General features: G+C 53.8%; 4 protein-coding genes and 2 non-coding genes across 6 annotated transcripts; 4 read left to right on the top strand and 2 right to left on the bottom strand.

Annotated features, from left to right (window-relative positions):
* Window positions 1-139: 139 nt before the first annotated feature.
* B0H65DRAFT_160938 (acyl-CoA N-acyltransferase) lies at window positions 140-2,008 on the bottom strand. Its single transcript, XM_062821236.1, has 2 exons — window positions 903-2,008; window positions 140-821 (listed from the first exon to the last, which is right to left on the bottom strand). The coding sequence occupies exons 1-2, from the start codon at window positions 1,878-1,880 to the stop codon at window positions 459-461; spliced, it is 1,341 nt and encodes a 446-aa protein (XP_062683044.1). The 5' UTR covers window positions 1,881-2,008; the 3' UTR covers window positions 140-458.
* A 1,788-nt stretch (window positions 2,009-3,796) lies between these two features.
* On the top strand, window positions 3,797-5,893 carry B0H65DRAFT_160916 (uncharacterized protein). Its single transcript, XM_062821235.1, has 4 exons — window positions 3,797-4,309; window positions 4,372-4,648; window positions 4,704-5,419; window positions 5,490-5,893. Exons 1-4 carry the CDS (start codon window positions 3,904-3,906, stop codon window positions 5,831-5,833), a joined length of 1,743 nt encoding a protein of 580 aa, XP_062683043.1. The 5' UTR covers window positions 3,797-3,903; the 3' UTR covers window positions 5,834-5,893.
* Window positions 5,894-6,268: 375 nt separating this feature from the next.
* Window positions 6,269-6,339, bottom strand: B0H65DRAFT_t169. Its single transcript has one exon. It is a non-coding gene; the product is annotated as a tRNA-Gly (tRNA).
* Window positions 6,340-6,566: 227 nt separating this feature from the next.
* Window positions 6,567-7,922, top strand: B0H65DRAFT_461893 (uncharacterized protein). Its single transcript, XM_062826618.1, has 4 exons — window positions 6,567-6,841; window positions 6,908-7,162; window positions 7,226-7,266; window positions 7,373-7,922. The coding sequence occupies exons 1-4, from the start codon at window positions 6,715-6,717 to the stop codon at window positions 7,568-7,570; spliced, it is 621 nt and encodes a 206-aa protein (XP_062683042.1). The 5' UTR covers window positions 6,567-6,714; the 3' UTR covers window positions 7,571-7,922.
* Window positions 7,657-8,089, top strand: B0H65DRAFT_160894 (uncharacterized protein). The gene has a single exon (XM_062821234.1). It carries the CDS (start codon window positions 7,743-7,745, stop codon window positions 8,034-8,036), a length of 294 nt encoding a protein of 97 aa, XP_062683041.1. The 5' UTR covers window positions 7,657-7,742; the 3' UTR covers window positions 8,037-8,089.
* Window positions 8,090-8,523: 434 nt separating this feature from the next.
* B0H65DRAFT_t200 lies at window positions 8,524-8,594 on the top strand. Its single transcript has one exon. It is a non-coding gene; the product is annotated as a tRNA-Gly (tRNA).
* The last annotated feature ends 6,093 nt before the right edge of the window (window positions 8,595-14,687 follow it).

Genomic DNA, 14,687 nt, shown 5'->3' with positions numbered 1-14,687 from the left:
CGGAGTCGATTGTTTCGCAAGGCTTAGAGGAACGATCACTGTCGCAGCATGTATATTATGGGCTGGCGCATCCAAAAGGTCTGGCAAAAGTTATAAGATATTGAAGAAGAAGAAGAAGAAGAAGAAGAAGAAGAAGGAAGCCAAGTTGCATATATTTGGATGGGATGAGGTTCTTACAAGTATATGAGATGATAGTCCAGATGGGATGAAATGCCACGGTCCCAGACAGTGCTTGGCATGTGCCCTGACAATCACCACCTTTACAACATTTATAACTAGTCCGACGCAAGATTCAAATACCGTTCTTTTGTTCCACTGCCTTTCCCAAATAACTTTTCCGACCATTTTCCTCATTAGTCTATTACATATCCAAGATCAAACAGATGCACCACTTTTTTTTTTACAATCATCCAGCCGCCCAAGCCGTTCAAACTCTAAGCAACACCTAACCTCCCCACTCAAAGCTTAGGAACAAGGCCAACGTGAGTACCGCCGAGGAACTTCTGGTTCTCATCAAGCGGGCACAGCTGGAAGAAACGCTCTCGCGAGCATGTGACAAAGGCAGAGCGCTTGTGGGGGAGGTCGACAAACTTGTCGAGGCCGAAACCGTGCATCATGTCGTACATGAGGACGGAGCTGTTGGTGTACTTGGGCTCGCCGACGACGCTCATGGTGCGCGGGTCGTCCAGGTAGAGGTAGTGCATGAGGGACGACCACCAAGCTGAGACGCGGTGGGGGCCGCGGAAGCGCACGTCGCCGACGAGCGAGTGGCGGCCGCGGTCGTAGTTGCCGGGGGTGTAGTAGGCTCCTAGGCGGTCCTCCTTTAAGAAGAAAGTGTTAGTTGGAGCTAAAAAGAGCAAGAGGGGAGACGAGAAAGGAAAAAAAAGGAAACAACGACAAACCTTGGCCCAGTAAATCTCAAAGTAAGCGAAAAAGACATCATCAAAAGCCGCCAACACGGTGATCTGATGGGGGTCCTCGTGCGCCTTACGCAGGTACTCGCGGTGCTGCTCCAGTGTGCCCTCCTCGTTCCACCCCTGCGACACGCGCGGGTCGTTCTGCCACGTGTGGAACAGCTCCAGGTGCGCCGCGTTGGTGTGGTCCAGCGCCACCATGGAAAAGTTCTCCTTCAGGTGCGGGATGTACCGGCTGTAGATGAGGGACCCCGGAGCGGGCTTGGCCCGCCTGCGAGGGTGCCAGCACAGCGCGCTGTTGGGCTCGTTGGTCATGACGTACTCGGTCGCCTGCAGGGGGTAGACGGACTCGAGGCTGCCGTCCTCGCTGTCGGCGAGGGTTTCGGGGGCCCAGGCCGGGCGCGCGCCGAAGGGAGAGCCGGCACCCTGCCAGAAGGCACCGCGCAGGAGGAGGAGCTCCTTGCCGGCATCGGTGCCGTGGAGCTTTTGTTGCTCGGGAGTGGCCGGGGCCGGGTGGTCGATGGCTAGGCCGACGGCCTTGAGCTGGCGGGCGAGCTTGTCGGCGCCGAAGCCGTAGGTGGACAGCCGGAAGGCCTCCTCGGAGGGCCGGAGGGTGAAGATGACGTAGGCGATCAGCCAGAGCTGGCCGACGGTGGGAGCGGTAGATTCCTTCCACGAGACGGCCACGGACGGAGAGCGGCGGGCGCGGCCCCAGGGCGTGTTGATGGAGATGTGAGGCTTGTCCGAGGACTTGAGGTCTTGGGGCTCGGTGAAGAAGAGGGAGTCGTTGTGGAGGGGACGGGGCAGAGCGGCCTTGTTGTCTTGTTGCTTGAGCTGGTACGAGTTCGCGACGCCGGATTCGCCCTTTACGACGAGGTAGGAGGTCTGGTAGGGGTGAGGGAGCTTGAGGATGGGCTCAGAAGTGGCGACATAGTCGGCGAGCCGGCGGATTGTTGGTGACGCCATTTTGTGTGGTCTTGTGTGTGTGTGTGTAAACAAAGATTGTTTACTTCGGGGTATCGTCACTTTTAGAAAAAGAGCAATGGCAAACCGGAGGAAAGACTGAAAGACTGATGAAGCGGCTATGGACAGAACTGAAGCCAGAGAAACGATGGTGACAATACTACTTGGTACATACTGCTACTCTGATGACCGTCGGCTTCAAGGAACCAAGGTGGAGGAGGAGTACGAAGACACGCCGGCTTCCTCCTCTGCTACCGTGCTACGTAAAGCCGAGCCAGGGACCAGGGGATACGAAGGGTGGAGGTTGAGCCGGTGAGGTCATTTCGATAGTGTTATATGATCGGTTAGGTGAGTTCCAGACGGCAGGGTATGGGGGTGATCCATCACGATGCTTGGTTTGTGAAACTTTGTAGTGCCCTTGGTGGTGGTCAAGGGGACAAAATAACCAATGAAAAGCGTAGAAGGAGCAGAAAGTGGGTGTGACGGCCGCAGATGGCGTGCTGCACCGTGTTTGACCTTCGGATCTGATAACTTTACTCCAGTCGGACGCCAAAGAGTGGGTCCGGGCGGATCTGATAATTTTTCCCTCACCTGCCGTCCCACTTTCGTTGGCACACCCGAATTCGGAGCGGTCCGGGGGCGGAGGAGGTGGGCTTCCTCGGCATTCTTGCCGCGCAACATTTGAAACGAAACAGCCGTGGAGGCCGAATAAACGAAACAGACAAGCACGGGGAGCTGGCAAACGTTGCAGGGCTCAACCCGTTGTTCTTCCTTGAAAACTTTGTGAAAATGAATCTCGTACAAGTGTCTTTCTCATTGCGGGAATTGGCATGGGGAGAGAAGGTCAAGAAGGGGAGGGACGGGAGGAGGGGCAATGGAAACATGGAGGAGACATCACGGCGAAGGGGGGGAAGGATGGATGATGGGGAACCTTGGCAATAAGGGAAATTCGAAATTCTTATCAGATCCTTTTCTGTCGGACGATCTTTGCGGCATTTTGTCAACAAACGGGAAGGGGTTATTTACATATGTATATAAGCGACATGTGCCTGAACGGCGTGTGGTTTCAGCAGTCCTGTATGTAATCCGGTGCAGTACACTACCGAGGGGCCAACACTGTGCATTCATTGCATCCTTCCCGTCTCTTTGCGACCTCTGCTTCGACTCACCGTTGCATTTTGAGTTATCAGATGGAACTAACGACGCAGCCTCTCCACTTCCTGCCTCTTCCCTTCCTTTTTCCCCTGTCGATTCTTCCACGACCCCAATTTTCTGAAAAATTCTTCGTCCCAAGTCCCACTTGCGACTCCAGTTCCGTCTCCATTTCTGTCTCCATCCTCTCTTAAACGCTGGATGCCACGATGCCATCCGCCATCAGCCGAGGACCGGGTTGCTTCATCAGTCCGGGATTTAGGACGTTGAACATGTGTCAATGTCACTCACGGCTTTCTCACCACTCTGCGACTCCAGCTCAAGATGGAGCACCATGAAGGGAACCCGGAGGTCATTGGAGGTTGACCCTCCTCGCCTTCACAAGGCTGTGCCAGGAAAGATCTTATCAGATTGATTAGATCAACATCAAGGAGGCAGCAGACAGCAGACAGCACCGCAATCGGGCAATATCACCGAGTTCGTCGACGATCCGTCATGTCCGCCGTGTCCCAAAGTGGGAACTGAGCAGCTCCCCCCATCCCCACTGTGGCCGATGACTGACCACCACCAGTTGAAAACGAAGACGAGTTCTGGGCCTACGAAGCTTCTAGGGCAGCTTGGCTGATGTGTCCCGGTTTTCTGCTGGTTGCATCCCATCATACGTAAACCTTCCTGCTCTGTTTTGTTGGTATGCTTCCAAATACCCTTGAATCCCGTCCCGCCTCGTCCTGAAGTCGTCGGTGGCCAGCCAGTCCGTCATTGTACAGTATTATCGAGTGATTAATACCCTTTGCTTTTCTTTTGCCTCCTACTCTCCCCCTCCAACTGGACTCTTTCAAACGGGCCAATAATATCTCATTTCACAATACACAACATGTCTTCACCAGCATTGGTACCAACAACCGTTGAGGAGGGAGCCGTTCTCCCTCAGACTCAAAGACCATCTCTCCTTCACGGCCCAACAGATCCTCCTCTGGTCGACCTCACACTGGGAGAGTTGCTCAACCTCCAATGTCTGCACCACGGCACACAGGAAGCCCTCGTTTATCCATGGACAGGCGCAAGATGGACGTACAACGAGCTCAACCACCAAAGTCAGCTTATGGCACGCGCTTTGCTGGGATTGGGGATTCGTGTGGGTGATAGGGTGGGCATTATGGCTGGAAACTGCGAGCAGTACGCTTCCCTCTTCTTTGCTGCCACGAGGATAGGCGCCATCCTCGTCATTCTCAACAACACTTATACCCCTACCGAAGCTCAGTATGCTTTGGAGTTCTCAGGTATGCTCTTCCGCGCACCAGCCATGTCCGGTATCGATCCTAGTCAAGCTCACACTTTCCAGACTGCAAGGTTCTCTTCACCACCAAGAAGATCGGTCGCCTCGACCAAGGGCCCCTGCTCGCCGAGCTCAAGATGAAGTCCAAGGCTCCCAAGGTGGTAATCATTAGGGGAGATAGCGAGGGTTACCAGACCTATGATCAGTTGCTTTCGAAGGGGTTCAAGGTCAGCGTAGAACGTCTACATCACATGGAGAGGAAGGTCCTCCCTCACCTGGTCTGCAACCTCCAGTTCACCAGTGGTACGACTGGCCTGCCCAAGGCGGCCATGCTCACGCATCAGTGAGTCCATTTCCTGCACTCATCAAACCTGTCCCTCCAATTGACTTTGCATTAGCAACATTGTCAACAACTCGCGCTTCATCGGTGACCGCATGAAGCTTGGCCCCGACGACGTTCTGTGCTGCCCCCCACCTCTTTTCCACTGCTTCGGTCTTGTCCTTGGCCTCATGGCCGTCATGACTCACGGCGGCAAGATTGTCTACCCAGCCGAAGTGTTTGACGCCCCCGCTACCCTCAAAGCCATCATCGACGAACGTTGCACCGCCGTCCATGGTGTCCCCGCCATGTTCGACAGCATCCTCGCCCTCCCCGAAGCCAAGGATCTCAAGGCTGCCGATTTGCGTCTAAGGACAGGTATCATCGCCGGTGCCCCCGTACCGCGCTACCTGATGGAATTGCTCGTTTCGAAGCTCGGTATGACCGAATTTACGTCAAGTTATGGACTGACTGAAGCGTCTCCGACCTGCTTCAACGCGCATACCGATGACCCGATTGACGTACGGTTGACCACTGTCGGCACCCTGATGCCCCATGCCCACGCCAAGATCGTAGATAGGGATGGTCAGATCGTGCCTATTGGCACCAAGGGAGAACTTTGCATTGGTGGCTACCAGCTGCAAGCGGGATACTGGAACAACTCGGAGAAGACGAACGAGGTGATGATGAGGGATGAGTCCGGCATGTTGTGGTTGCACACCGGTGACGAGGCCGTCTTTAACGAGCAGGGATACTGCTCCATTACCGGACGGTTCAAGGATATCATCATCAGAGGTATGTTCCGTCCACCGCTTTCGGTTAACCCAACACGTCTCCTCCCATGCTAACCTCGACGGTAACACAGGTGGCGAAAACATCTACCCCCTCGAGATCGAGGAGCGTCTCGTAGCTCACCCGGCCGTCTCCATGGCCGTTGTCGTTGGTCTCAAGGACCAGCACTATGGCGAAGTCGTCGGTGCCTTCCTCGGACTCGAGAATGGCCATCAGCCAATGAGCACGGAGGAGGTGCGCGAGTGGTGCAGGCGGAAGCTGGGCAAGCACAAGGCTCCCACGCACGTCTTCTATCTCGGCTTGGATGGCGTACCTAGCACGGTTCCACTGACGGGAAGCGGAAAGGTGCGCAAGTTCGAGATGGCGCAGTTGGGTAATAAGCTGCTGGAGGAGAGACGCAAGACTTCCAAGCTCTGACGGGAGGAAAAGGACGAAAAGAAAAGTGCGTTTTGTTAATTTCTTGGGTATGCGCGAGTATGGCAGCGTGGGGAAAATGGCATGTTCATATTGTTTCTTTTGTACGGTAGATAAAAGTATTAATGGGAAACGGGAACGAAGGGAAGAAAGTACTTGTTTGTATCCACAGTCCGACTGTCAAGATAGAAGTCGAAAGAAGTGCGGAAAGCAGAATGATGAAATACTCGACAAATCCAACCATGAAAGGTGAAATATCGTCTCGGGTCAATACAAGGGAAGGAAGGATAATGGCGAGGAAAAGAGTACTGCTGGGGTGTCGAGTAACTAAAGAAGAAGAGTTGGAAGATGGAATGATGCGAAAGAGAACGACGAAGGCAAAAAAAAAAAAATTGGAAGATGAGTAGAGGAAAAAATAACGAAAAAAGAAGGAATCTTTGCGCCAGCCGCGAATCGAACGCGGGGCCCATCGATGGCAACGATGGATTTTACCACTAAACCACTGGCGCTGTGATTTAATTGGTAGGGAAGTGGAGTGTTGGTGGTTATAAGCAGCCCATTTGTGCTCGACACTTGTACAGTATTTGCTGCAAAAAGTACCTTCGTCGCGGGTAATTCTCACGGTAAATGTAGAGAACACACCTCCAGGTATAATAGCCAGATCCCGTGTCTGAATGTACATGGTCACAACGTTGGGACTCTTCCCCGCATCGTCTTGCCGGCGTTCGGATTCTCGGGGTCGGATCTTTCAACAGACGCCAAACTTTGTATTGATTTTGGCGATGTAATCGATTGACTTTAAAGCCAGTGCACGATCCATCCCAAGCGAAAAGAAACATAGATTTCCAAATATTGAACGCTACTCTACAATCTCTCTCGAAGAAATGTGGGAATCACCTCGCCCAAGCATCAAGCCGCAGTTCGCCCCCCGCTCTCACAACGATGTCTACCCCTTCATTCACCCCAATAAATTCAGAGGCGCTCTCCTCGACAAGGTGACTATCAACACTGGTAAGAGATTCCTCATGTATTGCAATGAAACTTTCTTGAGATCTGTTTACTAATACCACGAAAAAGGCTCTGCCGGGGCTATAGGTCAAGCTCTCGCCGAGTCCTTCGCCGTCGCTGGTGCCAAACTGGTCCTGACATATAACAACACCCTACCGCCGACGACACTCAAGGAAAGATGCCTCAATCTGGGAGCTAGTGATGTTATCTTCACCAAGTGTAATGTTGCTGAGCTCAAGGGCTGTGAGGATCTGCTTAAACAGGCGAGTGTCACTTTTCGTGATCCTGTGCAGTTCGATTTGATTCTGGAGAAACATGTGGAAGGTTGGGGCCAACGAACAACCCTCCTCCTACTGTCTCAGACTCTTGAGGCTCACGGGAAGATAGACATCCTAACCAACAATGCTGGTGCGAACAGTTTGGGTCTTGTACGTTTCTCCCCGTATTCCTTGGACGGCATGCCCATCCTGCAGCTCGCGGATGTAACTCCAAGGGCATGGCAACTGACCCTGCTCTGTTACCTACTTTTGCTAGTTCGACACTCAACCTCCCAAAGCATTCATCCACGAGCTAGCCGTGAACCTCCACGGCCCTTACTATCTCATGCATCTTCTCCTTCCCCACTTCAAGTCTCAACGCAGCGGCTGCGTCCTCAACATTGCCTCGCGAGCCGGCACCGTGACCATCCCGTACAGCACCGGCTACTGCACAAGCAAAGCAAGGCGGCGCTGATCAACCTCACTGCTTGCGTGCGTCTTATCGCTAGCACCCAACCAACACGCCCGGCCGGGCAAGAGCATAATACTCCCCCTCCTCAATCTCCACCCTCCCCGCCGCCGCCACTCGCTCCGCTTTCACCAGCGCCTTCGACACCCTCTACAATGATTCCCCCTACCTCAACGGGATGACCTGCGTGGCGCTGGCCAGTGGAATTGCCAAGCACGTCCTGCGAGGCAAGTACGTCGATGTTGGCCAGGATTTGGAAGACATACTTGCCCAGGCTGAGGCGATCAATCAGGATGAGAATCTGTACTCGTTGCATACCAGTTTTTTGGGTGGGTTGGGGAATGGGGGGACTGGGGCTGGGGCTGGGAGTGCGGGGATGAAAGAAGGGGAGGAGGGTGTCAAGAGAAGGGAAAGAGCGGATGGAGGGAAGGCAGGAGGTGTTTCAGTTTCCTGTTTTGATGTGCGACAGTGAGTATTGTCACAGGTTCTGGTGACATGTGTTATACATATAGTGCGTGCAAATTGAGTGAAAAAGATAGGGGAGAAAGAGAAGGTCAAAAAAAAGTTGGAAACAGCAGCTAAGCTTCAGGGTTGCTGTATGCTATTAACTCGGTAGATCTCCACTGTACGTTCGTCGCTCCTCTTGCCTTCCTTGGGATGCGTGTGATGATAGTTTGGAAGCTGGGAAAGTAGCGTGTATGGTGGGTGATGGAGAAAAGGAAGAATCTACGAGAAATGTTCGCCTTACCTTTCATTTAAATGAGATGCATGCAACTAACTTCTGTAGTGAGCTCAAAATTATGACTTTCGAAACTCTTTCGAGGAAGAAAGATATCATTCAGGAAACTTTTCGCTGTCACAGTTCATCTAGGTATGTATCGTCCTAATAGCTCGTGTCGTATGCAAAATACCCCATAGAAGTGGTATGTTTGAACGCTTTTACAATCATCCAATTAGAAGCGCCAGTGGTTTAGTGGTAAAATCCATCGTTGCCATCGATGGGCCCCGCGTTCGATTCGCGGCTGGCGCAACTTTCATATTTTTTGCAACTTTTCTCGCTGAATCTAGTTAGCCATCTACTTTTTTTTTTTTTTTTTTGGTGCACTCCAGGACTCAGGTTAGAATTTCGACAACAAGACTAACTTAACTAACTACTTTGCTTTAAAGGGCAGGATTTGGTCCCTTGGCACAGGTTTCTTTCTATCTACGTCATTACTCGAAATCTTGTTTTTACAGGGCAGTTTCGCTATACACTTCAACTACGTTGAACAGAACAAGGAACTCTACCACTCTGAGCATCATTATTGCAAGTGACACCGAAAACCCGATCGTAGGAAGTTGGTCTTTTATGTCAAAGCCACACTGGTGCTATTTTTATCCTTTTAACTCCTTCTCGGTTGCCCGTTTCCCACGCTTGACCGGACCGGACCGCTGCTGAGCACGCAAAGAAGCAAAGTTCTATACCTTTCCTCCACCCGTCTGTTAAACCATATCAGCCTATCTCACATCGAAGGAACAATCAACAGTACTTGTAAAGGACACCCAACACGTCCTTGAAGGAAAACGGACATTCAAGCTCAAGAATACATTCGGTATCATTCATCGCTTCGTTTCATGAGTGCACTCCAGCACTCCAGCAGTGGTATCTATCCATAGCCATATCCATCATGCCCCAATACCGTATCCCGTACCATAACACGCCATGCCATGCCATGCTATGCTGTGACTCCTTCCTACTCCGTATAAAAAGCAAATCATGTTAGGCCGGCTCAACCTGGCTCGGCTTACTCAAATTACTTGGACAATGAGAGATTGCATCTCTCAACTCTTCACACTCGACATCTCAGTCCGGCCGCGGAGGCCAGCCTATGGGAAAACCCTCTTGACAGCTTCAAAGCACCATAAACATACGCTTCCTTAACAAGACTCTCGAACACCCATGCTGAGACAGAAAATAAGCCACAAGCCGCTCACTCGCTCATTCACGAAGCACTCCTCCCCCTCCTCTTGGGCGCCGGCGTCCCATTAACACTCATCCCCAGCCCCGCAGCAACCCGACTCGCCCGTCTAGCAGCAGCAGTAACGACCGTCTTGCTGGTCGCGGCAGGTTCGGCTCTGGTTTTGGTGACTTTGTGAGGGGTGGAGGTTGTCGTCGTCGACGCCGGGGATAGCCTCGGCCTGCCGGGACCACGATGGGGGGCAGGGGGAGGCGGTGGCGGGGCGGCGGGAACCGTAGTCTTCGGCTTCGTGGTGGCTGTCATCTTGATAGGTGTCGGGACAAGTGACTTGCCGGAGCGGGTGGCGCGCTTGGGTGGGGCGGTGACCTTGGAGATCGAGGTGGTGGATTTTGGTGTCGGTGCTGGTAGTACTTTTGTTGTCGGGGTAGGGGCGGGAGCGGTAATGGGCGGGGCGGGAGCGGTAATGGGCGGGGCGGCAGCAGTCCGCCTCGTTGTTGGGGTCGGTGTCGGAGTCGCGACCTTCTTGGGCTCGGGGATGGAGGGTTTAGAGGTGGCCGGCTCCGAAGCTGAATCGGTCCTGCTCTTAACTACCTGGCTCTTTGATTTGAGCACCCTGTGAGTGGAGACCTTCTTAGAGCTTACTATTGGCTCATCAGCGAGCTCATCGATATCGTCATCAAGGGCGGCATCTGCCTTGAGGACATCGGCGAGGAGGGAGCTGGAAAGAGCCCGGGTCTTGGAGTTAACGGGCGCCGATGCTTCATCATCCTGGAACCTAGCCAGAGTTTCTGCCCATCGAACCCCCTTGTTCTTCTTTTTCTTCTCAGTCTCTGTCGCTTTGTCGCTGTTGGAGTCAACGGAGCTAGAGCTGTAGACGTATTCCTTCCCTTGCTTCTTCATCTTTTCCATCTTCTTGAGCACGATCTGTGGGAACAAAGCGCTGCCCTTGTTTTTCCGAGTATTGTATCTTGTGACGGCAGCATTGTCCTTCTGCTCGTTACGCGCTCTAACCGTATCCATCATCTCCATCCCGGGCATGCGCACTGGTATAGTGGATTTAGCGATCGAGTTGGCGGACGGTGCCGATTTGAGGTTGATGAGGGTCTTGCGTTGGCGCGAAGACCGGCGAGGAGCACCTTCCGAATCGTCACCCTCAGCAGGAGGTGGGGAGCTCTCAACCAACGCCTTCCGACGCTTCACAGTCCGAGTGACAGGGCTCTCTCCAGACGTCTTGGGGGACTCCTCCTTGCTGGGCTCATTGCTCAGCTCGTCAAGCTTACGCTTTTTAGTTGGACTAGGGCTATTAGGGCTCTTCTCGCTAAGGGGCGTCCTCTTGGGAGGAGTTTCGGATTCCTCAGCGGGGGAGCCAGAATCGCCCTTGGGTGGACTTCTGTTTTCGAATTCAGCTGCAGCGGCTGCTTTGGCACTCTTATCGGCGGCGACTTTGCTGATGAACTTCCGGATCATATCCGTCTCGGATTCTTCGTGCAGAGACCGCAAGGACAGGGTGTCGTTTTCGACACGGAGGGGTTGCTCGGCAATCAAAGACACGTCGTCCTCATCGTCGCTCATCAATGAGTCCTCCGCCTGAACTTGTTCCACAACCTCGATTTCGTCGCCGCTGTTGGCGTCGTCGGAGTCGCCAGGAGACGATGTCGCGCTTTCTGAGGAATCTTCCAGGGTATTACTGACGTCTTCAGACTCAGTAGGTGCGGTTTCTATGAGATCACTCTCCTCTTCGGGAGTTGAGTCACGGATCTGGGAGGTGCTGGATTCCTCAAGCGCATCTGCGCAGGGGGGTAATACTTCGTCAATAGTGGGTGGTTCAGCAGACATTGAACGGTCAGCAGAGTCATCTTGTTCCATAACCGATGATGTGTCGGAGGTCTCATCCTCTTTATCCTCAGCAGGCGGAACAGTAAGCTCGTTGGCATCCTTGTCCGTTGGGACAAAGGAGTCGACAAAGGAAGCCGACGAATCAGTCTCTCCATTGTCTCCCACATCACCACTCTGGGGCGACGAATGAGACTCAGCCATGGCATCTTCCGTCGCAACAACGTGGTTTTCGAGCAATGTAAGGGCATCCTCGGATGTGATTTCACCATTGGATGAGGATTGCTCCTCAGGACCCAAAACCGGTTCGGGACTTGGCAGCCTAGGGTCCTCTTCCTTTACATTGTGGCAGGGACCGTTAGGCTCAATTGGGTGAGCAGAATCATCTTTTTCATCAATTATCGAGCTCTCGCGTGGCGCTGGCTCTTCTTTATGCTCCTCAGTATTCATAAGGCCTGCAGAGGGGTTGGATCGCATTGAGGATGCCGATGCAGGGGTGGCCGGCGTATCTTCAGGTGCCTCTTCCGGAGTGCTGTCTTTTATACCGGCGGCGGGAGAAACCGGTGCCTCAGTATTCGAGGTCACGGGTGTGGCTGGACGGGGAGATTCGGCCTCAACAGTACTGGTATCTTGGTCAGCGACCAACGGTAAGGGGTTTGCCTGTTGGATGGGACTCGAAGGAGCGACTGCATTCTCAGAGGGGCGGTTGATATTGCCATCGTCACTGACAGCAGAGCAGGAGACGTTGGTATTCGTGATTTCGGGCGACACTTGGCGAGGAGACGTTGGACTAGATGTCTTTTCCTCAACAGTCTCGTCTTGAGTGGTGCTTTCTTTGTGAGAGAAGACAACAGGCGAGGCGCTCATCCCAAGTGTTTCAGGAGTTGCCTGACGAACAGGTGCTGGGCTAGATGCCATGTTCTGCGGGGCTTCATCGGAACCCTTGTCATCATGATCGGCAACGATAGCAGGCGAGGCGTCATCGCCATCGTTCTCTGGGGTGGTTCCACGGGCCGCCTCAATTTCTGAAGGCATCTCTTCAGGCTTTTCTTCAGTGGCGATAATTTCCTGCTGGGAGGCAGCAGGAGATGACGCTCCGATAGTAGATTTCTCAGCGCTTGGTGCCGATGGTGCCTCGATGAGTAGTTTATGCGCCGCAGAGTAGCGCCGATGAGAAATAGCAGACGGCTGCACGCCGAAACCGAACTTCTCAGGCGTTGCCCGTCGGACAGGTGTTGGGCTAGAAGGCGCCTCACTGGGAAGCTCTTGTACAAATAGAGAAGCGCCCTCCTGGTGAATGACAGCGGGAGAGGATGCGCCAACACCAGGCGTTCCAAGATTTACCTGGCCAAGAGGCGTTGGGCTCGAAGGCTTCATTGGCGACGATCTGGTGGGCAGGTTGTGATGTTTGACAGGAGTAAATGCCTCTAGGACAGAATCTTCCTCAAGAATGGTCGATAATCCTTCGGGATGCAAGGGCTCAAAGCCATCATTGGGCTCAATTTCTGTGTTGGTTGGTTCCTCAACAACGAGTGGTGCGGGGGACTCTTTCCGCTCGGGTTGTTGGTCAGGAGAGATAGGCTCAGGGCTAGGGTCCCTGGATGCCTGTGCAAGGGGCAAGTTTGCATCGTTCTCGCTGTTTGTCACATCCCCGGGGATATTGATGGCCGCTATTGAAGGAGTTGCAGGTGCAGATCCAACCGGCTCAACGCGACGTAGAGAAACGCCATCAACGGCCTTTGAAGGCGACGCAACTGTGGGTTCCTCGATAGGTATTTGCGCAGATCGAGTTGGGGTTGGGGTTTGGGCCCACGGCTGGACATTGTTCCTCCGATGACCGAAGATATCCAGGTTCGTCCCGACGTCAACCTCTAATGTCCGCGACGGCGCAGGTGGCACCGGCTCCTGCTCAACAGGCTGCTCCTGGGTGTCCTCCGTGTTCTCCCGCGCAGCAGCGTCTTCAGAGCCAATGCAGGAGGGGTCAACCGAATTCCGACGACTGGTGATGGTGGCATCCGCAACAGCTTGGACTGCCAAGCTGAAGCTGTGGCGTCGTTCTGGGGCGTCGCGCTCAAACTCTTTGAGAAGCCTAGTAATGAAGCTGGGGCGATGGTCACTTCTCCTTGCCGAAAGCAGCGAAATGCGTCTCCTGTTCTCATGTTCTGGAACTGACGGTGTCTCTGGGATGGGCTGGTCGAAGAGTAAAGGCGATAGGTGAAGGAGATGGGCAGGGGTAACCTCGCTGTCGGATTCGGACACGCTTGCTGGTCGGATGGGCGTAGACTTGAGAGGTGTAGACTTGAGGGGGGTTTGCGCTGACAGACTGGACCTCGACGGTTTGAGCATGACTTTTGTAGGAGTGGCAGTGACCCTGAACTTTCGTAGTGGCGACTCGGCGACCTTTCTCGGGGACGATAGCTTTGTGGGCGACCGCTTGACTGGTGATGGGGCGCGGGACAGTGGCGGTTTAATAGGTGAAAAGTCCATCTTGCTGGGCGATTCCTCCGATGGGATGAGTGACAGGCGGCTGCTAGCGCGACGTGTCGATCGTCTCATCAATTGCTTGCCCTGGATGTGATGCGCCGGTTCGACCGTCTCTGGTTCTGCTGGGACATTGAGCTCCATGTATGGCTGCATTTCCGCCAGCATGCGTGTAGGGTTCGTCAGTCGCTGGAGGGGCCAGCGCGAATTGTGTCGCTTCCTGGGGACGTAATTGAGGCGGTCATCGGGATAGGTGGCGCGTCGGGCTAGGATCTTGGCAACGAGTCGAGGATCGGGTGCTTCCCTGGCCAAATAGCTTGCTGCTGCCGAAAGGTAGGCTCTTGCCTCGGCCAGGTCAGGGGTTCCGTCGTGGGCGGTATAGTATCTCTCGTCGACATTGTAGTTGGCAAAGGTCGGTACGTATCGTTCGCTGCGCGCGCGTTTTCGCTGTCCTCGGCCTCGACTGTCGAGCTCTACGAAGGCGGGGTCGACGGGTGGAGGAATAACCAGACCACCAACGCGCTTCCAGATTTGGCGCGGGCCGCAGCGGCGGAGAGCAATAACGGGGACGCGCTGCCATGCTTTGGGAGAGGCGATATGCGGAGGTGCTAGGAAGTCAGCTGCGAGAAATGGTCGCCTGCAACAAGACACATGCGCGGTAAGTCATCATCCATGCAATATGATAGCAGAGGCAGTAGACATACTCTTTGGAAAATGTGAAGATGGGAGTCTCATGGAGAATGGCAGCGTTCAAGGCGCCGCCCGTAAAGTCCACCATTGTCGCAATTGGTGTCCCCGTCATGCGGCGACGTCTTGTGTGCTATGTGTTGGTGTATAGTGTAGTGTAGTGT

The sequence above is a fragment of the Neurospora tetraspora genome, assembly GCF_033439725.1.
Source record: "Neurospora tetraspora strain CBS 560.94 chromosome Unknown B0H65scaffold_3, whole genome shotgun sequence".
NCBI classification, from domain to species: Eukaryota; Fungi; Ascomycota; class Sordariomycetes; order Sordariales; family Sordariaceae; genus Neurospora; species Neurospora tetraspora.
Note: the sequence above shows the minus strand (reverse complement) of the source record. Positions and strands in the feature narration are given on the sequence as shown.